The sequence below is a fragment of the Homalodisca vitripennis genome, chromosome 6 (assembly GCF_021130785.1).
Source record: "Homalodisca vitripennis isolate AUS2020 chromosome 6, UT_GWSS_2.1, whole genome shotgun sequence".
Taxonomy (NCBI): Eukaryota; Metazoa; Arthropoda; class Insecta; order Hemiptera; family Cicadellidae; genus Homalodisca; species Homalodisca vitripennis.
Genome location: NC_060212.1, coordinates 84831760 through 84856999, shown reverse-complemented (window position 1 = coordinate 84856999; position 25240 = coordinate 84831760). Strand labels below are relative to the sequence as shown.

General features: G+C 33.5%; 1 protein-coding gene across 1 annotated transcript in view; it reads left to right on the top strand.

Moving 5' to 3' along the window:
* LOC124365448 (xanthine dehydrogenase 1-like) overlaps nucleotides 1-25240 on the top strand; it is a 48055-nt gene that overhangs the window by 5790 nt on the left and 17025 nt on the right. The window contains exons 3-21 of the mRNA XM_046821430.1: nucleotides 3-169; nucleotides 1426-1586; nucleotides 3633-3792; nucleotides 3970-4231; nucleotides 5407-5636; nucleotides 6187-6289; nucleotides 7143-7273; nucleotides 7894-8022; nucleotides 8695-8862; nucleotides 12246-12411; nucleotides 12619-12734; nucleotides 14817-14915; nucleotides 16178-16385; nucleotides 17889-18072; nucleotides 19273-19456; nucleotides 21208-21309; nucleotides 21498-21696; nucleotides 23573-23760; nucleotides 23876-24034. Of these exons, the coding sequence (XP_046677386.1) occupies nucleotides 3-169; nucleotides 1426-1586; nucleotides 3633-3792; nucleotides 3970-4231; nucleotides 5407-5636; nucleotides 6187-6289; nucleotides 7143-7273; nucleotides 7894-8022; nucleotides 8695-8862; nucleotides 12246-12411; nucleotides 12619-12734; nucleotides 14817-14915; nucleotides 16178-16385; nucleotides 17889-18072; nucleotides 19273-19456; nucleotides 21208-21309; nucleotides 21498-21696; nucleotides 23573-23760; nucleotides 23876-24034 (3116 nt within the window). The remainder of the gene's footprint in view (nucleotides 1-2; nucleotides 170-1425; nucleotides 1587-3632; nucleotides 3793-3969; nucleotides 4232-5406; nucleotides 5637-6186; nucleotides 6290-7142; nucleotides 7274-7893; nucleotides 8023-8694; nucleotides 8863-12245; nucleotides 12412-12618; nucleotides 12735-14816; nucleotides 14916-16177; nucleotides 16386-17888; nucleotides 18073-19272; nucleotides 19457-21207; nucleotides 21310-21497; nucleotides 21697-23572; nucleotides 23761-23875; nucleotides 24035-25240) is intronic.

Below are 25240 nucleotides of genomic sequence, written 5' to 3'. Positions count from 1 at the left end.
AGTATCCACAGTTCCCGGAAACACATCTCTCAACACATACATAAGGGAGTGCGCCAAGCTGAAGGGCACCAAGTTCATGTGTCTAGAAGGAGGATGTGGGGTTTGTGTTGTCAGTTTGCAGTTTAAACATCCTGTCACTGGCCAAGAGAGGGTGGTCTCAGTCAACTCGGTTAGTCAGTTAAAAACTTTTTCTTAATTTAATTATTAAAATTTAAGAATTTTATTTGAGAAATAGAGGTTTACTAATTTTTTGCCGTGATGTTTCGATTATACTTTTCACATTTAATAGTGGTTTTGTTAAGTATTATTTCAGATATTTACTAGGAATTTGAAGGAAATTGATTGAAAAATTGTTGGAATTATATTTAGATCTCATATTCATCTATGTGAAAATATAAAAAAATTATAAAAATTTACGTATTAATTATAACTGTTTTGAAAACTATTATTGTAAGAATACGATTTAAATCTGTTTAAGAAGACGATTCTTTTAAATATTTTTCAAACGTTAAATCACTATTTGGATTTAGGGAAGTAATTAAAATGTACAAAACGTTTGCTTAAGAGAAACAACAATCAATATTTTGCTAAGTGAGAACATATTTTATTAACATATTTTAAACAGTTTTAAAAGTGATTTGGTTTTTAAATTTACATATTGGTAATACACATGGAGCAAAATAATAAAGTTCAATATATATCCATTATTTCAGAGAATAATCGGAAAAGAAGGTTAAGTTTCTTAAACATGTTTTTTTATCATAATACATAAAATCACAAAGAAAAACTTAAATTTAAATTCATGGCAACTTTGCAAGAGTGGTGTATGATGACTATGTAAACATTTTAGAACCAATTTCGAGTTCAAGTTCTTATTACATAATATGCCAAGAAAAGTCCTCAATTTCGATTTGGGTAGAGGAAGTTCTTCTAAGGAATGATCTTAGTCTCTAAAATCAAATTTCAATCAATATATCATATTTAAAGATCACTATCTTAGATTGGGCGTCATTATGACCTTTCATATTTTTGTATTTACACTGGAAGTTACCAAATATTGAGGTTAAATATCATTGAAAAATAAATAGATGATCTCCACTTATTAAATAAACTTACGAGGATAACCAAAGTATGACATTCCAAACGACAAAAGTAATAGTTACATTGAGCACCAAAGTGTTTCTAAAACGTTTAAATATTTTTAAAATACTATAAATTCGTAATTTTTATAAACAGTGACATGAACAAGACAAACTTCTTTACATATCAACCTGTTGGAATGTTTGCATTAAGAAAACCTGTTACATTCCTGATTTACTAAGAGATAATATTTTCTTTTAGTAAGTGTATATGCATCCAAAGAACGCCATGCCCATCCTTAATTCGTTGAGTTTGCAAACGTGTAATACATTATGTTCATGTTAGTGCATGTTTCCTGTTTACGCTTGCCACGGACTTAAAGTAACCACTGTGGAAGGCATTGGGAGTAGAAAAAAAGGTTACCACGAAATCCAGACAAGGTTGGCACAGTTCTACGGTACCCAGTGTGGCTACTGTACCCCAGGGTGGATCATGGCAATGTACAGGTAATTGTAACGTATTATGTTGCTACCGTAAAATTTACATAGAATTAAATATTCCTGCAAGCACACTAATGTCTCGTTCAGCCAAATGTGTAATGGAATCAAAGAATATCGGTCAAATAAAGATATGGCTAGTACCATCTTTATAAAGTGGAAACATGTGTTAAGTATGGAGTGTACTTGTCAATGGAATATTTTGATCTTTGTTTTATGCATTCATTTCAATAGATTTTGAATCTATTCGGTAGGAGAAAAGGAAATTCGATTAATCGTTATGTTGAAATGTGTAAAGTAGAACGTACAACTCGTCAGTCCTAATTATTTTACAGTCGTAAATATAGAAATATATCCTAGTAGCAGCAATAGGCCAGACAATGCTATAAATAACGTTAGGACTGTACCTGATGCAGCGAACGTAGACACACGGCTGAACTGCAGGGTGTGGATAATTATTGTCCATTAATTATTTACAAGGTAAGCATACGCCAAAAATGTGGCGTATATATGTATGCATAGTGGCGGAAAGTTTACGATTTCAAAGATTATTATCTTAAAAACTAATGAGGAACCGTAATTAAATTTTCAAAGAATAATAAAAGTTTTAGCATATAGATCACAAAAATTTGCCAGTTAATAACGTAGTTATAAGCTTGTAACTAGTTTAATGCCAGGTTAATAATGCTGTAAACAATGCAATTTTTGCCTAGCATTACAACAGGTAAAAAGTTACATGTAACAGTCCGCTATCTTGAAATATGATTTATCTTCTTATAAATAAAAATAAATTGCTAAATGTGTTACTAAACACTAATCTCGAGAAGCGCTAACCCAATTTTGTAATACATCCGTTGAAGTTGAAGAAAGGTTTTAATGAAGAGAATAGCTTCTTGAAATATTTAAGAATTCTGGAATATAAAGATATACGACTTTGTAATAGTTACAATATTAACAACTCTTAATCCAAAGTGAACCGGTACTTAACATCTGTTGGCACCTTTAACTAAGGTTAATTAAAGAGGCAGAAATATTTGTTTCCATCAAAATTTTATCAGAATGTAATAAAGATTGCAAATACGTTACTATCTATTTTTTAATTTGGATTGCATAAGTAACGAATAAACCAACTAATGCTTTGTAAATACTATTTAAACGCTGCGCTGTATAAAACCTACACTACTTAACATAGCTGATCATGTTTGCACATAATGCATTTGAAACCGCTTCGCTCACTTGGTATTGTGTATGGCATCTTTACCGCAGTTATTGGAATGCAAAGGGTTGACACACTCATTCTCTTATACTAGAATCAGAATACAAGCGACGGAATTAGATACATTTTGATCAAAGCAGTCTTCTTAAGATTTATTGATCGGGTTATAAAAATTACAATCACTTATATCTCCAGAGGTTTTTAATCAATGTTGGATTCAAAAACCCATACATGTGTCTTGGCCAGTGAAACAACATAAACTAAACTATGGAACCAAAAAATAATTAGAAATTGAAATAGAACCAATTATTTATTTATTCATCAACAGTGAATAGTGAAATAATATGCTCATTATATTTCTACTTTGGTTTGAAAAATATCATAGGGCTCCATCATATTACATTATGAATTTCGAAAATTGTATGTGAAAAATGACCTTTTATGACCTGTATTCTGTAGTCCAGTTTTAATAATTAGTGTTCAGTTTTTATTAAATGCATGTTTTAGGGTTAGTGTGCATAGAATACACACAGCATGGCTGTTGTGGTTCCTGACTTCCTGTGTGTCACAATGCACTGGTTTTTTTTTTTTACTTCAACCTAAGTTGTAGTCATGCATTAGTTTAATCATTTACCCGAAGAAGAGATCAGATTGCAGATCTTGAAACGTCGTGTAACTGATTGCATTGTATCACTGAACGATGGAAAATGTCCGGAAAACATCCTGTTTCCTTCAGATTCATCCGTAATAAAACATTATGAATTACAATAGCTTTTAAAACATATTGAATAACTGAATGTTATTGCAGCTTTATTCTGAAACTCGCATTATTCTTTCAGCCTACTAGCATCAAACCCCAATGCTACCATGAAAGAAATTGAGGACTCATTTTCTGGGAACCTTTGCCGTTGTACTGGGTATAGGCCGATCCTTGATGCTTTCAAATCTTTTGCTTCTGATAAAAGCAGTCAGTTGGAGCAGAAGGTGGCAGATATTGAGGCATGTATGATCTCAATCGATAAAAAATTATTTTACATAATCCACTATTAACAGTACAAACATATTTATTCAGTTCATTTTATTATATGTACCGTTCGCTAATTCTTAACTGTATGGTAATTTTCTTTGTATATTTTTCATTTTGTTGGGAAGAATTTCAACATATTTTGGTTCCAGGATTTAATGAAAGTATGTCCAAAAAGTGGTAGCATGTGTCATGGGAAGGGCAAAGGAGACCAGAAGAGAGCCTCATATAACTGTGAGGACGAGAATGACTGTGATGTAGAGTTCCTAGAGGTTGCGCTCGCCTTGCCGTCATTGAAACTCGATCTCAAGGGTGGATCTCAGTGGTACAAAGTTTCTAATGTAAATGAGATATTTGAGATCTTCCAGATGATAAACTGTTCCTACATGCTTGTTGGAGGGAATACATCTACAGGTGACTAGTATTTTTTTTAAACTGATCTATCTATTACATGCAGATTGCATACTAATTTCATTTTGTTTAAAATTGTCATTGATTTTAAAAGTACATTTTGTTCTAGTTACTAATAATGAATTTAAAACTTCTCATTAAGTAATTGCTAGGTAAATAATATATGAACATGATCTTTTAGTAATCTTCAGAAAAATGAATGACTAATTTGAATTTGATTTCTTAATGACTATTCAAGGTGATAATATAATTGAAATAAATGTATCTTCTATGAAGTTCTAACGAACAAATAGAGAACCAGTAAAAACAAGTCATAAACAGAATGAAGCCTGTGTGTGATTGTCACTTCTAATCTACGTTTGTAATGGTAATTAATATTCAAATTCACACAGTTGTTCATAAGTAAAATATGTCTGCATGAAGCTGTGTACAACATTTGAGAAATAAAAAAATCGGAAAAGGTAAACGAATTTATATTACTTTACGTTTTAAAATCAGATACTTGGAGGAGTTTTGAATTGGATATAGTAGAACGTTAATAAACTTAGTATGGAAAAATAATAACCTCTTAACATAATTATTATTAGCTGTAATGGTTATGGCTTAAATCGGTAACAGACTCTTGAAGTTAAATGGGTACTCCATAAAAGATAATTTAATAGTAAGTTGCTAGTTCTTTTGGTCAAAGCCTTTCATATAGTACTAAATAAAAAAGAGTAATTTATAGTTTCATCTACCACCAAGTGGCAGGCTGTGACGTCACCAACGTAATAACCGCGACACACAACTACAAGCTTTGAAATTTGGTACATAGCTTGCATAGAAAGTCAGTCCGTCAGTCAATCTATCTGTCTGTGCACTAACTCTGTTTATGTATCTGATAGGGATATTTCAATACTACCTTGTATTGTCTTAATATATATTATGTAATTTTTATCGGCCTACGTTTAATCTGTATACCTGATGATCTCCCATACCTTCACTCACGAAAGTACATAGCTAAACTACAACAATATTACTATTTATTTACATTTAAGCTTACCCGTCTTTCCACAATACTGTAGGTATTTTTTTTTATTTTATCGGAAAATTATAAACTCGTGAATTTATGTTATTTATAGCAGTACCTGGAAAACGAATCTACACCTTTACACGTATTCAATATGTCCTGTATATAGGTATCCTGAAATACAAGCCACCCCCCGATGTCTACATAGATATAAATGGAGTGGGGTTCCTCAAGGCTCACTCTTTCTCCTCAAACTACTTACAAGTCGGAGCGAACACCACCCTGTCAGACGCTATCGTCCTGTTCAGTGCTGTGGCAGAGGAGAACCCTGGATACTTCTCCTACTTGAAACAGCTGGCCAAACATATCACTAAAGTGGCTAACACGCATGTCAGAAACGTAAGTTATCAATCTCAACCATAACATATAATGTATGCTATACTTCAACTTTAACTATTACCTAGTAGACTGAGGAACTAATAGTATGTTTTGTAATCAATATCATTATGAAATTTAATTACTTAAGTCCACAAAAATATATGTAAATTTTAAAATTATTGCCATTTGTCGGTAGATTTACTCTCATCGGTTTGGTAGACGAGAGACAAGTACAATTTTGCAATGTTGTATTTCACCAGGCTAATTGTAATTATAAACCTAGGTTGTAATTATGTGTTTGGTTAGTTATTTACCTGAAGAAGAGGTTGCAGATCTCGAAACGTCCCGTTAGTGATTTTTTGTATCACTGAACGATGGCCAATGTCCGGAAAATCCTGTTTCCTTCATAATCCTTCCATCGTCAAAAACAAACTTGCAATAGAGAACTAAGTGTTACATTGTGTTGAACTACTTGGCTAACTCTGAGTGTTGCAGAGTTTAGCAAGTTTTAATATTAGAAAATGGCTTATAAATATTATAACCTTATAATAAGATGTATTCAAACCAACAGGTGGGAACAATTGCTGGCAACTTGTCTATAAAACACGAGTACAGAGAATTTCCGTCGGATTTATTCTTAATACTTGAAACTGTGGGCGCTAGAGTATCAGTTAGTAAGTATAATTAAATGAGTATTTGGCTAGTCTGTAGATTTATTTCCCTAGGATAAAAATTAAATACAATCATAGATCTTGTAACAGTAGAAGTACACAAAGAATAAAATATAAATAACTGGGTAGTGAACGAAATTTTACAAAATTAACTATTAGATTAGGTGGTTTATTGTTTTTAATGGGAAAATATTTACATTTTTTAGTAAAGAACATTGAGATAAAAAGATAAAGCTCTTCTTTTCTAAAAAATTAAACTCTTTTTCAATCTACTAAGATATTATTTGTAATTAAAAGTTTAAATGCCAAGTATTATCTTTTCTTAAATTTTTAAAACTATACGGTATATTGAATTATATATTTTTACAGAACATAAAAATACTTAAACTAAATCTTGGTTAAACTTTCCAAACTTACAAGAGTATAAACTGTTGGTATTATGTTATTTTGTTTGTATATTATTTAGGGTTAATACATATAATAAAACTGCATTTTAATAATATCATTTATATTAATAAGAACGTTGTCTCAAAAATATTTAGATTGTTACATAAATAGACATGTAACAGTAAGAAAAAATCTACACCATGAAATAGATAATAAATTATTTTAAATTTAAAATCTGAAATTGGTGTATAAGCATTTTATTGAAAGACATAATAAAGAGAAATTATATACAAAATTCCTGAAAATTTTTTGAAATTATAGCATTTTTATCGTTGGTAAAATGTTCTTATTGAAAAATCATATTTACTTATTTAGTATTTGTACCTTTCTTTAGGCGACTAATATACAACATTTTATTCTATCCATAATTTTTAATCAAATAAATTGACACACCGTGACTTGTTTACAGGATCAGATAACGAGAAAATCACGCTGTTGTCGCTGACGGACTACTTAGAGACTAACATGAACAAAAAGGTGATCCTGCAGATACTATTGCCTCCACTTAATGCTCTGACATACGTCGTAAAAACCTACAAGGTAAGTAAAGTATATTGTTCATAGTAGTGATCTCATTACAGGAGAAGATAATGAGGACTGTACAATGCTGCCACTGAGCACTCAAAGTTTAAGTTAAAGAATGTTCTATTTTACAAGGCAAAGTTGGAGCTCAGAAGCCCACTCCAACAGTTAACCTGTGGTCCAACCAATGGTTGGGTAGGCAGCCTGCTTGCAAGGACAGGATCACACAACAGACAACCATCCGAAAAGGAGCCACGCAATTCGTTGCACACTTGCAGAATTACTTAAAATACGCCCCATATACAGAAGACTTTATAAAGTAGCACATACACGTATACAATGAAAGTAGAATTACCGTGGAAATTCCCAGCTTCATAAGCATCACCCGTCACTAAGAAAGTTTGTCAATGTTTTGTATTTGGAAGACATAGGTATATACTTAAGAGCCAATCAAGCTATATATTATTTTGTTACTGAGACATAATTTATCTAATATTAAATTTTAAGCAGTGTGGTGTCAAAATGTCACACTATTTATTAATGTATTATACCAATTTTCATGTATACTGCCGTTTTAGTTCTACAGTTTTGAGTTATCAATATTAGCAGGAAACTTTAGTAAATTTCAATATTTACAGATCACACCAAGAGCTGAAAATGCCATAGCGTACGTCAACGGAGGTTTCAAGTTTTGTGTGAAAAAAGAGGAGGGTTTCCGAGTACTAGAACAACCGAGTATACTATTTGGTGGCATAAATCCTCGATTTGTAAGTAAAGTCCTAGCATATTAACTTATTGTAAAAAAATCAGTCTGCTTCAGCTAGTTAATAAATAAGGAGTCTATGCATGTTGAGATTTGAGAAATTAATTTTAATTTATTTTTATAAATATTAGGAACAAATGTTTTCACTTCGCTCACAAGTGAAGCGTGGAAGAGGATTTAAAATTCATAGATAATTTGTTTTTACTTCTAAATGTATAATTATTCAAAGTAGTGAATTAGATTTAAAATATTAAATTGAATTCATATTTGCGCAACTTAAATTAAACATTTTATGCACAGGCATATTACACATTCAATACATATATGTAATACTTTTAATACATATACATTATATATTATTGCTTCAAAACATTCATTCAAAATGGAATAAATTAGATTACAATAAATATACATTGCAGATATAGCCATAACACAAAACCAAAGAGACGGCTCTCTCAGAGCCTCTTAAAGAGAATAAACGTACGAGTATTAACATTTTACAGACGTATTAAATAGATACATATGTAATTCATATCATTCAAAATAAACTACGTTTGTCAGAAACATGGTACTTCAACTAATCAGTGCCAATTAACAAAATAATAGTGGGTAACTAAACACAGACTAGAAAGTTTTAGTATCTTATAATGTTTTAATCGCAAAAAAATTTTTTCAGACCCATGCCTATTTGACAGAAAACTTCTACACCGGAAAATATTTGATGGACGTATCTACATTACAAGCAGCTCTCAAAATTCTGTGCAAAGAAGTGCAGCCAGACTACAAACTACCGGACTCGAAACCAGAATTCAGGAGAGGCCTCACATTGGCTATACTGTACAGGGTAATATTCCATACGTAGGTTACTGATAGTTTATCTCTACATTACAAGCAGCTCTAAAAATTCTGTGCAAAGAAGTGCAGCCAGACTATAAACTACCGGAATCGAAACCAGAATTCAGGAGAGGCCTCACACTGGCTAGACTGTACAGGGTAATATTCCATACGTAGGTTACTGATAGTTTATCTCTACATTACAAGCAGCTCTCAAAATTCTGTGCAAAGAAGTGCAGCCAGACTATAAACTACCGGAATCGAAACCAGAATTCAGGAGAGGCCTCACACTGGCTAGACTGTACAGGGTAATATTCCATACGTAGGTTACTGATAGTTTATCTCTACATTACAAGCAGCTCTCAAAATTCTGTGCAAAGAAGTGCAGCCAGACTATAAACTACCGGAATCGAAACCAGAATTCAGGAGAGGCTTCACACTGGCTAGACTGTACAGGGTAATATTCCATACGTAGGTTACTGATAGTTTATCTCTACATTACAAGCAGCTCTAAAAATTCTGTGCAAAGAAGTGCAGCCAGACTATAAACTACCGGAATCGAAACCAGAATTCAGGAGAGGCTTCACACTGGCTAGACTGTACAGGGTAATATTCCATACGTAGGTTACTGATAGTTTATCTCTACATTACAAGCAGCTCTCAATATTCTGTGCAAAGAAGTGCAGCCAGACTATAAACTACCGGAATCGAAACCAGAATTCAGGAGAGGCTTCACACTGGCTAGACTGTACAGGGTAATATTCCATACGTAGGTTACTGATAGTTTATCTCTACATTACAAGCAGCTCTAAAAATTCTGTGCAAAGAAGTGCAGCCAGACTATAAACTACCGGAATCGAAACCAGAATTCAGGAGAGGCTTCACACTGGCTAGACTGTACAGGGTAATATTCCATACGTAGGTTACTGATAGTTTATCTCTACATTACAAGCAGCTCTCAATATTCTGTGCAAAGAAGTGCAGCCAGACTACAAACTACCGGAATCGAAACCAGAATTCAGGAGAGGCCTCACACTGGCTAGACTGTACAGGGTAATATTCCATACGTAGGTTACTGATAGTTTATCTCTACATTACAAGCAGCTCTCAATATTCTGTGCAAAGAAGTGCAGCCAGACTACAAACTACCGGAATCGAAACCAGAATTCAGGAGAGGCCTCACACTGGCTAGACTGTACAGGGTAATATTCCATACGTAGGTTACTGATAGTTTATCTCTACATTACAAGCAGCTCTCAATATTCTGTGCAAAGAAGTGCAGACAGACTATAAACTACCGGAATCGAAACCAGAATTCAGGAGAGGCTTCACACTGGCTAGACTGTACAGGGTAATATTCCATACGTAGGTTACTGATAGTTTATCTCTACATTACAAGCAGCTCTCAAAATTCTGTGCAAAGAAGTGCAGCCAGACTATAAACTACCGGAATCGAAACCAGAATTCAGGAGAGGCTTCACACTGGCTAGACTGTACAGGGTAATATTCCATACGTAGGTTACTGATAGTTTATCTCTACATTACAAGCAGCTCTAAAAATTCTGTGCAAAGAAGTGCAGCCAGACTATAAACTACCGGAATCGAAACCAGAATTCAGGAGAGGCTTCACACTGGCTAGACTGTACAGGGTAATATTCCATACGTAGGTTACTGATAGTTTATCTCTACATTACAAGCAGCTCTAAATATTCTGTGCAAAGAAGTGCAGCCAGACTATAAACTACCGGAATCGAAACCAGAATTCAGGAGAGGCTTCACACTGGCTAGACTGTACAGGGTAATATTCCATACGTAGGTTACTGATAGTTTATCTCTACATTACAAGCAGCTCTAAAAATTCTGTGCAAAGAAGTGCAGCCAGACTATAAACTACCGGAATCGAAACCAGAATTCAGGAGAGGCTTCACACTGGCTAGACTGTACAGGGTAATATTCCATACGTAGGTTACTGATAGTTTATCTCTACATTACAAGCAGCTCTAAAAATTCTGTGCAAAGAAGTGCAGCCAGACTATAAACTACCGGAATCGAAACCAGAATTCAGGAGAGGCTTCACACTGGCTAGACTGTACAGGGTAATATTCCATACGTAGGTTACTGATAGTTTATCTCTACATTACAAGCAGCTCTAAATATTCTGTGCAAAGAAGTGCAGCCAGACTACAAACTACCGGAATCGAAACCAGAATTCAGGAGAGGCTTCACACTGGCTAGACTGTACAGGGTAATATTCCATACGTAGGTTACTGATAGTTTATCTCTACATTACAAGCAGCTCTCAATATTCTGTGCAAAGAAGTGCAGACAGACTACAAACTACCGGACTCAAAACCAGAATTCAGGAGAGGCCTCACTTTCGGCCTACTGTAGAGGCGAATATCATAGACAAAAACATACCTATATTGATTACCTGTGGTAATATTACTTACACTTGAATTACCTACTAGAATTATATAGTTAATCTATTTACTTCTGTTTTATTATATGTTTATTCATAATACCAGAATGTATTGCTTAACAAGTTACTTGCTAACAGTTATTACCAATTACTTTACAGGTTTTTATTTTAACAAATTCGCAGATACCTACTAGATGTAGACTGAAATAAGAATGGCCAATTGATTGCTGAGTGAAGGTATACACTTATCTCTTCCTTAGGATCTTAGGATTTCCTTTTTTTCATAAAAGCTTTCCAAGATTACTTGAAAGGCTCGTATTCATGTTGGTCGATCATTAAGGGAATTCTGAACGTTTTGCGTATTCGGGGCTTGCTTATAGTTTGGAAGAATAGATCACGGAAATTCCAATAGTTTATGTTACAAAAACGAAACACTACTTTTCGTGAACAAGATCTATCCTCTTGGTGACGCGTCAGAATTTATGGCATAAGGTTCAGCATGTAAGTGAACTCATAGAACAAAAGGCCGAATTAAAGCAGAAAAGTTACAAGTCAAAATATTAACTTTATTAATTGATTTTTTTACAGCTTGCTTTTATCCTGATGTAATTATGTCAGGAAATATTTTGTGCACTTAATCTCAAATGTGATATACTATATATATATATATATATATATATATATATATATATATATATATATATATATATATAATAATAATAATTATTATTATTGTATACATCACCTTGAAGATTCGTTTTGCTTCATATTATCTTAGTTTCTGAATCATAAGTTAAATGTGACCTAAAAAAATAACTCTACTCAGATTTTGCCGGTCTCATCTAAAATTACTATTGAAATCTAAACTAACTACAACACTTATGTAGTAAATAAGTTTGACACTGGAGACAAAACAACTAGTAATGCTGTTTTACACCTAGTTGCGTTATTATTTTGTACATTCTCTTATCCAGGTAGTCCTGAGCCTGTGCCCCGAAAGAGTAAAGTCTGAGTTCCGCAGCGGAGGGATGGACATCACGAGGCCATTGTCTTCAGGGAAGCAGGAATTTGACTCTGACAGTTCTAGACCTCCTCTGTACCAGCCGTTCCCAAAACTGGAATCGCTCATTCAATGCTCTGGTAATAATCTCTTCCTTTACTGCCAGATCAAAGAATTTCGCTTGATTATTTTTTATTCTGAAGAGATTAGTCAATGAATCACACTCTTATTTCAGCCAATAGCAAAATCGTAAGCTTTGACGATTTCGCTTAAGTTTTTATGTGCGTATTTGTAGCTAAGAATTCAAATATAACACATGAACTTGCTGATTAAGGTACAATTTTCAGGGGAAGCTGAGTACGTGTACGATATTCCAACAATAGGATGCGAATTGTACGCCGCCTTCGTCATTACTAAACAAGGACCTGCGACTCTAGAGGGCTTGGATCCTTCTAAGGCTCTTGTGAGATAAACAGTTTGTACATTTCTAGATATATAGCCTAGTTCACCCATCATTATTAAACAAATTATAATAGCTTGCTTCAAAACATTCATTCAAAATGGAATAAATTAGATTACAATAAATATACATTACAGATATAGCCATAACAAAAACCAAAGAGACGGCTCTCTCAGAGCCTCTTAAAGAGAGTAAACTTGCAAAACACACAAGGTTAGGTTGTAATAAATCGCGTAATACCTAACACATCCATTTACCGGTTTAAACCACATCGCCTTTTTTATAATTATTAAAAAATCCGTTATCTCTGTATACATGTTGCATATAAAATTCCTCTGAACATATTCCGTGAATATGTGTACCCCTTCCACAATTACTTTTGACGTACTCGTAAATTAACTTTGGTATCTTTAAACTGTAACAATTAATTGGAATTTTATACTAGTGCCAGAAGTTGTTGGATAATTTATATTTTAATAACTTGTACCGTTGGACGATAACACATGGGGGTGGTGACTTCTGAGGTCGTAGTAATAAATACTCGAATAGCAAAGTTTACTCATAAGTTCAATTTAATTTGTGAAACTTACAAGCACCACTTTTAGATGGTAAATTCAATTTATGTATTGCCACGTTGCTGCCAATTAGAATACAAGAACTAAAAATTTATTATCTGATAGGTGGGCCTAAAATATCCAATGTTCTACGGAATTATGCCTACGATATTTTACTTTATAAAACATGGAGATTTTACTTCCCTTCGCAATGTGTAGACTCACAACCCGGGTGTCGGTGTCTTGGCACGAGACAATGAAGCTGTAGTCTAAGAAGGGTTATTTCTAGTCGGTGGTTACTAGAAGATGAGTAGAAGTTATGAAACTGGTAGCCATCTACTCAAATAATATGTGCCCTGTGAGCCGTGAGACACGTGGGACACGTAAACTCGCCTAAAACAAATTCGCGACGGTATTAGCCATTTAATGATACAAATTACTTATTACAACAACGTGCTCGTCAGAAGGAAGACGCCACAACTTGTATCAATTCCAATCAAGCAAATAAAAGATCTTCCAGGGTAAGTTACTTTACTATTTACAACGTTACTTTACATTCATTTTTATACGTTTGGCATCAAAGGGCTAATTTAATAATACGAAAAGATAAATTTTACTTACGGACAAAGCGCGCGAGGTCTGATCGGTCACATAGTTGGGCTGCTACAAAGGGTTAGAAGAAAATATTCATACGCGTGCCAATTAGGCAGTTACCCCGCCCAATAATTTAGTTCCGGAACATTGGATAAAAATAATATTAAATTATACTGGCTGACTAGGTTCTGAAATTTACATTATATGAAATATAATTAATTAATTAACGGTACAAACTAAGTTTGAAGTGAAATACTCGGATATATTATGATCCGATCTTATGTTACAAATAATGATTTGCTTTATCTAACTGTATGTTCCATTACTTGTTATACTTACTAGCTATAATTTTTTTATCACTAATCACCCTCGCTAATCATTCTCAGTCTGTATATCCTGTACCCATAGTCTGAACCCCGTGCTCTGGATCGATTACCTCAGTGAATAGCTAACAAGAGAGCTTCACTGCGGAGCGAGATCACAGCTTTTTTAGTTCCTTTTATGAAATCTAATGGGCCGAGTTTTAGCGAAGCCTATTACTACTTAGGAACTAGAAATATTTATTTTCTGTCTTTGACTTTGTCTGTCGGGATAAAATTTTGAAAACAAGTAACCCATAACCTTTTGCAAAAACTTATTATATTTCTACATTTTAATAGATACATAAATGAAGATTCGTGATAAACTTAAAGTGGTCAGTAGTTCGTTCTCGCGATATGTTGACAGAAAAACAGAAATAAAAAAAATCCAGCCTCTTGAAGGATGGATCCTTTATTCTCCGTGTAGATTTTGAACTTTATAGCCTATTTTAGTGAAATGAAAATAATACGCGTATCATGTAAATAATAATTATTTACATCAACAGTAACAAATGGTAATAACAGGTATTTTTTGAAATCACAGTTTTCATTTAATATTCATATGTTTTATTTTACAGATGGTACCTGGTGTGGTAGCTTTCTTTTCTGCCAAGGATATTCCTGGGGAAAACACATTCACACCCCGTCCACAGTTTTACCTTCCAAGCAATGAGCTGGTATAACTAATTTGTATAGCCTTTACATGAATTATTGTATACAAATTGTTATTTAATTCTATTTTAATGAACGGCAATACACCTTTGTTACAATATTTAGATTCTTGATGATTGAAACAGTGTGAAAAAGCTTTATAAATATTAAAAACAAACAATAAAAAAGTATAAAATAACTTATATGTGAAATAACACAGTTGTTGGAATACGCAAATGGAAAAACAAGTTCAAACGCTCAAGTAACTTCTATAGATAATAAATAAATAAAATAGTATATCTGACATAAATATAAACAGAAATATTAGGTTGTACAAATATTCTTGTTTCTATGTTCAATAATTTAGTTATAAATAAATTGAGTCATTATCAGTACCACATAAACAGTTATAAACAATAAAAAATCAACAATAAACCAAATTAACAGGAATAAACTATGTATATATATATATATATATATATATATATATATATATATATATATATATATATATATATTTTACAGAAACAGGTTATTCTCTTCCAACAAATAAACCACGATATATTTGTTTAAAAAATTTATAAATATTCGTGTATCTAAGTACACTTCTTCAGATAAATATAACTTGTATAAATATGACATAAGAAATAGGTAGGAACTCAAACAATAAAAAAATTACAAATAAAAATATATATTAACACATAGAACCCTGATGTTTATTATTATATATGTAGACAAAGTCTAGATGGCAGTGGCGAAATAAGACTTGCAGGTTTATTCGTAGGTGTTTAGTAGGAGTTGTCAATAATAGTTAAGAGTGGAGTATGACAGTGAAAGATATTATTAAGAGATGGAAAGATAAAACATGTTAATCAATGAATTTATTCAACGTGTTAGTTAGAGACATAAGAGTTTGTAAAACCGTAATTTTGAATTGTAACGCAGTGACACATTAAACTCACTGATAAAGATAAGAGTATTTGCAACCAGAGACCAATGGATAGTTGATTTAGGTAAATAACAAAGTATAGCAGAGCTCTATTCACAGTAAATCCATTGTTTCACAGACATTACCGCCTGTATTCATTATGAGGCAAACGAGTACTGAATCAAGCCATCAACTGCGGTGGCTTCGTAACAGAAAAATATTTGCCGCTGCACGCGTGAAACGATAATCAGAACTGCTGATATTTAAACACAAACCTTTGGCGCTTATGTTTCGAATATACATAATGTATTTTGCGGTGTTTTAGTTGTTAGCATATTTAGGTTTGCTTATACTTTACAGTTGTTTGCTGATAAGGAAATACAGTTTGCTGGCCAGCAAGTTGGCATAATAGTAGCCACCACTCAAGAACTAGCTGATAAGGCTGCAGAACTAGTCCTAATTCGTTGTAAGGACAAGAAGACGCCACTTCTTGATGTTCGTGAAGCTGTGAAGAATGGGGACACCTCAAGACTGTTTCTCAGATTTACTAGACCACCGATTCCAACTCGTACGTTCTTATTTTTAATCCTTTTTCATAAAATGATTCTAAATAACGAAATTAATTAGCGACATGTTAAATTCACTTGGCTAAAATTGAAAACGATAAATCTTTCACCAAACTGTCGTAGTATTACAGTGGTAAATAGTTTTTAAATTTCTAGTATTAATTACCTTGTAAAGTTTTTCTGTGTGTATATTGTAATGGGCGAAAAATAATACATAGCTTAAATTAAATAACAATTCATTACTGAATTGAATTGAAATTTTGTATGAAACTCAAGTCTTGTGACACATTGTTAAAATAATCAGAACGATTACTCAAATAATTAATTACATTAATAGCTTTTAGGTTGGTTTTATGGATTATTGTGATAGCAACGAGTAAATAAATTTGTAAATAAAATGCAAACAATCACACCACAAATAATTTTTTTGGTGACTTGATGTGTAAAATACTTTTTATTATACTCTGCTAAGAAACCAACTGAATGAACAAAACATGTTAATGAGTTATATAGCAAGACATTCCGAGAAAAATTTCTACGTAGAATTTGCTTGAAACTTCATTACTACATAGATAAGAGTGATGGTGGTGCATGACTAAATATGGAATTGTAATGAGCTTCATTGAAGCTTATCACTTACACTGACATAAACACTATTTTGATACCCCGAGAATGTAACTATCTTTTTCTGCACATCTGTCTATAGGACATTTTGAAATTGATATATGGTATAGACTTGAAAGTTGACATGGAAGCTCATCGAATCCTGACACATGGTACGGCGTACTCATTACTTGTTTTACTAGTTATTTCATATTTTCTCATAGATTTGATACGATCCAGATTGATCAAAACACAAAGTTGCTCTCTTATAAGGTAATTTCAAACTGATATTATCAAGACAAATTAAAGCTTGGCAATTTGCACTACAATCCCTAGTGCTCACATACAATGTATATTGTGTGTAATATTGCAAGATAACTACTCTATAACAGAAATCTGCAATTTTTAGATGAACGTAATGAGTCTTAAGCTAATCGGAAGTTAGATGAGTACATTGTGGCACAAACAATTCAGAAGTGCGTCTAAATGGTATACAAACCAGTGAGACGTCTTCGAACATTAATATATAAAGAACTTCGACGTCAATCTAAATGTTAATAAAAACTAGTCATTCGTACATATACGTTACGGTACAAACCAACCAAATGTGTATCTAAACATTATTACAAATATATCTGGCATGCGTCTACATTTCTACTATAAACAAGCCAACCATCTATATAAAATGTAGTAAAAAAACATTTAACTACATAGGTACCCTATATAAGTTCGTCAAGACTTATTATTAAAATAATGTCAAACTAATTAATCTGTATTTAACTAATATACGCTCCACTTGTACTAGCTACCCGATATACAGTAGCAAGTACACAGTTACCTATAATTTGAGCTATTTTTGTCCAAGTTTTGAGTGAATTTATATTTATTTCTGTATTTTCCAGCTGAAGTTTACAAAGTGGTAAAAGGAGATTTTACAATGGAATCCCAATACCATTTTATGATGGAGACTCTGACTTGTGTGACATATCCTGCAGAGGATGGTGGACTGGACATCTCCTGTACAACTCATTGGCTACAACAAGTTCAGGAAACAGTAGCATTGCTATGTAACATCCCAGAGGCTAGGTGAGCTCACCGAGACAATAGCACTGCTATGTAAGATCTGAGGTCAAGGTGAGATTACTGAGACAATAGCACTGCTATGTAAGACCTCAGAGGTCAGGTGAGATTACTGACTAGAGTAACATGTCTTGCCAAGTGTTGTGAGCCTACTGATTAGTTTAATACTTCAATACCGACTAGAGGTAGTTTCACGCCAAATTTCAACGTTTTCGACTGGTCGTGGGTATAGTAAGACAAAAATTAAATAACATTTGGGTGTTTGATACTTGACGAAATTGATAACTTTTAATTCATGCTTTTGTACATCCTTGCTGACTATGTTTATCCTCTGTTTTTCATCGCCAGAGACAACGTTGCCCTCCACGGGTTTGTGGTCTGCGTGTTCAGATGAGCATGCGTCGATCTCGGTACAATAATAAAACCTGCTCAATTAGAAATCGCTGTTAATAAATAAAAGTTTATAACTATGTTTTACAAAATTAAACGTCCAATTTACTATAACAGCTTCTTTACAACATCAATGCTACATTTAAAACATTAATTTTTGGGCCATAAATAAAAGTGTAGTAATTTAATAACTATTTTTTTTACATAATCCCAGTGCTAAAACCAGTGCAGTTATAAATGTCTATAAGAAATTTGTTTATAATCTGATCACAAATTTCCGAGTTAAGTATTTTTAAAGTTACACTTTGGTTGACCACCAACAAAACCTTGAAGTGAAATAAAATCTGGAAGTTCTTGTTTGTAAATAATTTGCTTTATATATTTATATATCTGTGGTGTAATGGTAGCACATACACCCGGCAAGTGGGAGATCCAGGTTCGAGTCCCGGCGGAGTCACAAGTAAATGTTTTGTGACTCTCGTTATTGTAGCTCTACTGTTTGTTTATGGTTATCTTTAAAACTCGGGTATTTAAACATTTTGACAATATGTACTATACATATCAAAGAACATTATCATGGACAAAAATAAGGTGTGGTTGATTTTAAACACTTTCCAAAATATTTCAAGTGCGTCCAATATAACATTCTATATCGAAGTTTAAAATTATTGTCATATCTTAAGTATTAGATGGGAGCATATATTGGGGGATTTCTATTATGATATAAGCTGATATTATTCTATAAAGGGTTCCGACATACGACGTATTCCTTCATATACCTACTGCTCATTTGTACAATGGATGTGTTTTGCTCAGTATAAACATGAGACTTCGGCGTTTGGGTGGATCTTACGGTGGCAAACTGACAAGAGGGGGCTTGGTCGGAGGAGCTTGTAGTCTAGCCGCCTATCTCCTACAGAGGCCGGTCCGTATGGTGGTCAAACTGGAGACAATGATGGAGGCTATTGGCAAGAGATACGCTACTTATTTTGATTATGAGGTAACATTTTCAGTGATATTCTATAAGTTGAAATATTAACTTTAAAGTACGTATTTTTGTCCATTCTCTTAATAAATTTGACATGAATACATGGTATAACAATGACTTGATGTAAATCCAACATTTATTTGGAAAAATAACAGAAAAAAACTTAAGATGTGTAACAAAGAACATAGTGGATTTCAGTTCCACTTAAAAAAAGAATTGGTCCTTAAATATGTGGTAGAAGTTAAGGTCCCTCTAGAGGTGGAATCTCTGCGGGTATAGCGTTCACTGTACTCCGGACAATATACAATCATACGGAGACAGAGGAGGAAAATTACCTACAACCACAGATGACCAATATTTTCCGCGTCTTTAGGAGCCATTAGTTGAGGATAAAATCCTGTTCTAATCTTTTACTCTACTTTATATCTACTCTGATTGATCGCTTCTCACATGCCTTTAGTCCCTGAGGACGGTTAGAATAAGATCAATAGCAATCCCTTTATTGCTCTGATTGATTATATCCTCGCACATGCCAGTGGCTCATAGGGACTAGTAAAATAATAACAAAATTAAAGATCTCCTAATTGATTGATCGCTTCTCACATGCCTTTAGTCCCTGAGGACGGTTAGAATAAGATCAATAGAAATCCCTTTATTGCTCTGATTGATTATATCCTCGCACATGCCAGTGGCTCATGAGGACGAGTAAAATAATAACAAAATTAAAGATCTCCTAATTGATTGATCGCTTCTCACATGCCTTTAGTCCCTGAGGACGGTTAGAATAAGATCAATAGAATTCCCTTTATTGCTCTGATTGATTATATCCTCGCACATACCTTTGGTTCATAGTAATGAATAAAATAATAGTACTTAAGATCTTTTTTACTATCGTAATTGATTATATCCTCACATAGAGCAGTTGCTCATGAGAACGGATACATTTTAAAACTAATACAGATCTCATTATAACTCTGGTAGATACGATACTCGCATATACACTGGTGGTACATACATGGGGATTAGACAGTTCAGGTACAACGTTAATGTTGCTGTAATTATTATAGTATCAGATCACTGATATATTTCCGAGGACTTTATCGGAGTGAAACGGTAATTTCGGTAACTTTAGTTGATTCCTAAAACTTGTCTTCCTATTAGTTTAGAAGGGAGTTCAGAAAAATGTTGAATATTAAAAACATAATTAATAGTACATACGTTTCAGGCTGGAGTGAACAAAGAGGGAGAGACGTTTACGGCAATAATGGCTCAGCATTCAGTGGTCATGTTACTCTTAAAATACTACGTGTAGTTCCATTTTAAGCGATAGAGTACAGTACACACGTTTCAGGCTGGAGTGAACAAAGAGGGAGAGACGTTTACGACAATAATGGCTCAGCATTCAGTGGTCATGTTACTCTTAAAATACTACTTGTACTTCCATTTTAAGCGATGGAGTACAGTACATACGTTTTAGGCTGGAGTGAACGAAGAGGGGGAGATTTAATATTTGAACACCAACGTGTACGAGGACAATGGCTCAGCATTCACTGATCATGTTACTCTTAAAATACTATGTAGTTCAATCTTAAGCGATGGTGTACAGTACATACGTTTCAGGTTGGAGTGAACGAAGAGGGGGAGATTCAATATTTGAACACCAACGTGTACGAGGACAATGGCTCAGCATTCACTGATCATGTTACTCTTAAAATACTATGTAGTTCAATCTTAAGCGATGGTGTACAGTACATACGTTTCAGGCTGGAGTGAACGAAGAGGGGGAGATTCAATATTTGAACACCAACGTGTACGAGGACAATGGCTCAGCATTCACTGATCATGTTACTCTTAAAATACTAAGTGTAGTTCAATCTTAAGCGATGGTGTACAGTACATACGTTTCAGGCTGGAGTGAACGAAGAGGGGGAGATTCAATATTTGAACACCAACGTGTACGAGGACAATGGCTCAGCATTCACTGATCATGTTACTCTTAAAATACTAAGTGTAGTTCAATCTTAAGCGATGGTGTACAGTACATACGTTTCAGGCTGGAGTGAACGAAGAGGGGGAGATTCAATATTTGAACACCAACGTGTACGAGGACAATGGCTCAGCATTCACTGATCCAGTTACTCTTATATTACTACTTCCATCTTACACGAATGTGTACGACGAAAGAGCTTGGGGCACAAACCTGTATGACGTATTAACGGACAAACCTTGCAACTTATGGGCTAGATCACCAGGTAATAGTTTCTGTTTTCCTTTACAAAAACAGTACTCTACAGTGTGCCAGTTCTAGTGACTATACATTTATATTAATACATGTATTTTGGTCGATTATGATCATTATAGAAGAATAACAGGATTTTTGGCATTTCTGTTTTTGAATATTACAGAAATAGCACTGCGTTTCAAGAATTGGAATATACTCTTTTACTCAAGTGTCATAAAGTTCTAAAACTTATAAGGACAAGCATACACTAACATTAAACATTAACCAATGAATAGCAATGATCTCGCCAGTGTACATCTTGTAAACAGAATAGGTTGTACATAAAAAAAACAATCTTAAGCAGAACTGTAAATGGAGCCCAACACAACACATGGCAAATATACAAAATCCTGTTATCCTTTAAAATTGTTCATTTTCCGTAACAAGCTTTAAACGAAGGATGGTCTCACTATTTACAATGAATAGTATTAAAATTTAAAGTAGTTCGGTTGTTACTCATATTTATACAGTATACTAGCAGTTATCCGCAGCTTCGCAAGGAATGCACTCAAGTCTTAGTATTTTGTTCTATAGCTGATTTTTCCTCTTCCCCGATCAAGAAAATATATATACATACACAGCTCTGAGAAGCCTAATTCTGTTAAAAGACGATGGGTTTTATAATAGTCATAAAATGTATATCTAGTAAATTGTAAGACCACTTTACCTTTTAAACCTGCACTGTTAGCAGTTACCCGAATTTTTGCACGAAAGTTTGTAGACTTTGCACCTGTATTAGCACTTCTGGTTCGGATGAATCATATTTCTGACGTCAATATCGAGTTTGCCTTGTAGAACCGATCAAGAAAATACGTCATAAGTGTATATTTATAACATTGTAATTTATGTTCAATAGTTGATTTCGCCTTATTTCCGACCAATAAAATATAAACCACAGATTAGAAAAACTTAATACAGTCTTTAAATGTATAGTAACTTTTTCTTTTATTTCCAACACTTACTATTTCCTAAAACTGTACAGTTAAAGTACATTAACAATGACACTATTTACGTATACGTTACTTTCCAAACTGAAACACATGTTTTATAACATTTAGAGCTGGAATTGGTATATTAGTTCAAAAGCTCATTCTAGCTACTTTCATATAGCATAGTTCTTGCCTACTGTTTCAAAGGGAATCTTCGGAGCCAAAGTCTGACCATCTTTGTTTTAGAACATTTTATAAGATAGATGAGTACTTACCTAATTGCTGAAATCTAAAAACAGCTTGAAGTGGTTACTTCTTAGGAAATTTAAGCAATATAAATGTAAAAACATTGAAAATAGTCGTTCAGTTAATCAAAGATTGGTAGTGCTATTATAAAAGAATGTTTTCAGACAAGCTGAGTGCATTTAACAGGCTCTTTCAATTAATATTAATATTATATGTCCACTGTTACATATACTAAAGCATGGGCGGTCTCATTGACGCGTTGAAAAACGTGTGTCAGATTCAATGGTGTGATTAAGCAGCTTACTTTAATACTTTTCTTTGAGGTGTCAAATTTCAATTTTGAGTTGTAAGTTTTCAATTGCCGGATTTCCTGATGTAGTCTGGCACCCAGTCGCTTGGAGCAGGTAGGAGACTAGGAGGTACCGGTGCGAATGGAGCTTGTTGCCGACTTTTTCGGATCTTTTTAGACGAACATAACTGCAAATTCCATGAGTCAAATCTGTGACAGTGTTAGATTCCAGGCTGTACTAAGAGAAAGGTGAACTGCAGCTAAACTCAACATTCACATTGAATAAAATCTTCCCACAATAACTAAGTTATGAGTAGAAATATTGGTTGCTTTTTTATATTGTTATATTATTTCATGTGCCTCATGATATTTGAATGGTACAGGAACAGTAGAAGGAGTGACCATGGCTGAACACATAATGGAACATATAGCACATGAGCTTGGCAAGGACCCGCTGTCTGTCAGGATGCAGAACTTGAACAGGACGCTACCGACCGAGGCTCTGATAGAGAAAATAAAAGAAAAGTCAGACTACGATAAACGTAAAGCTGAAGTGGAAGACTTTAACAAGGTCAGTTGTTCTCACAGTAGCGTTCTTACAGCCATTATTCCTACGACCTTCTTAAATTCAAAACGAATATTTAAATTTATTTTACTGCAACTGTTCTATATCAATTGTATCACAGAATAACGTGTGGAAGAAAAGGGGAATATCATTGGTACCGATGAAATTTCCCTTGACTATTGGCTCCAACTACCACGCCACGGTCTCCGTATACAGGAACGACGCCACTGTGGTCATCACTCATGGAGGGGTGGAAATGGGACAAGGAATCAACACTAAGGTAAGAGGTACAGGTTGATCATAATCTAATTGAAATTATCATTGATATTAACCTTGATAATAATAGGACATTTCCATGATAATAATTCGCCGTCTCTATAAATCTTGACTACGTGACATCAGTGAGCATATCCGCTTTTTTACAGATAAGTTCCATAAAAAAATCAAACGTAGATGATATAATTTTTTTTGATATTATTATTTTTTTATAAATATAGATATTATATATATATATATATATATATATATATATATATATACATATGTATAACTATATTTATAAATGACATGTAATTTATAAAATCTACAGCCAATTAGGCGTTTTTATTTTCAAAATATGAGTGCCGTCTGAAAATAAGTATATACAAAACAGTTGAAGGTGTAGTGCCCTCTTCACACATACAGATTTTAACTACACCCTACAATTTTCATTAACTTCTTTTGGTTGCTGTCGTACCCAGTCTCAATGAAAGAATAAGTAATCCATCAGCAAGATCAGCAAGTCCAAGAGGACTATTGGACAAATTTAAGAGTGGAGTTCCTTTTCCCACAACCAGAACGTTAAAACTTATATGTATGTGTGTAAAGGTAGATAGTAATATGGAGTTCCTGGCACACTTTTGGCGCCAACAGTAAATCAATGTAAAATACTGTTCAAGGGACCATACCTGTACATCGAACAGAAAATCTCTTGCCCTAAACTGTGTGTTTCTTAAAATTTTAATGAAAAATATTGAAAATTTATGAAATGTCTGTTTGTAATAAATGCAAAGTCTGCTCGGTATCATTAAAAAAGCTGTTAAAAAAGCTGAAAAATCTCGTAAAACCAATGAAAATTCTACTAAAAACAATGAAACATCTAGTAAAAAAATTTAATAAAAAATCACAAAAATCTGTTAATAATCTCTAAAAAGCAATGAAGAATTGTATAAATTTAAGAAATATTATCACCACTACGATCTAACACTACACTAATTTTCTGCTTTAATTATTTCGGCACTTTTTACCCTAATTTAGCAACAATATACTTTAATATACCAAAAAAATGTTTTAAAATACCGAAATAATGTGAATTTTGCTTAATAGAGTTTTGAAAAATATTCTGAGCTAAAAAATTATAATATATGGAGCGTAATTAGTGTTCTCTATTGCAAAAACCGAATTTCAATACAGATTATGAAGACATTACAACACATGAAACATTTGA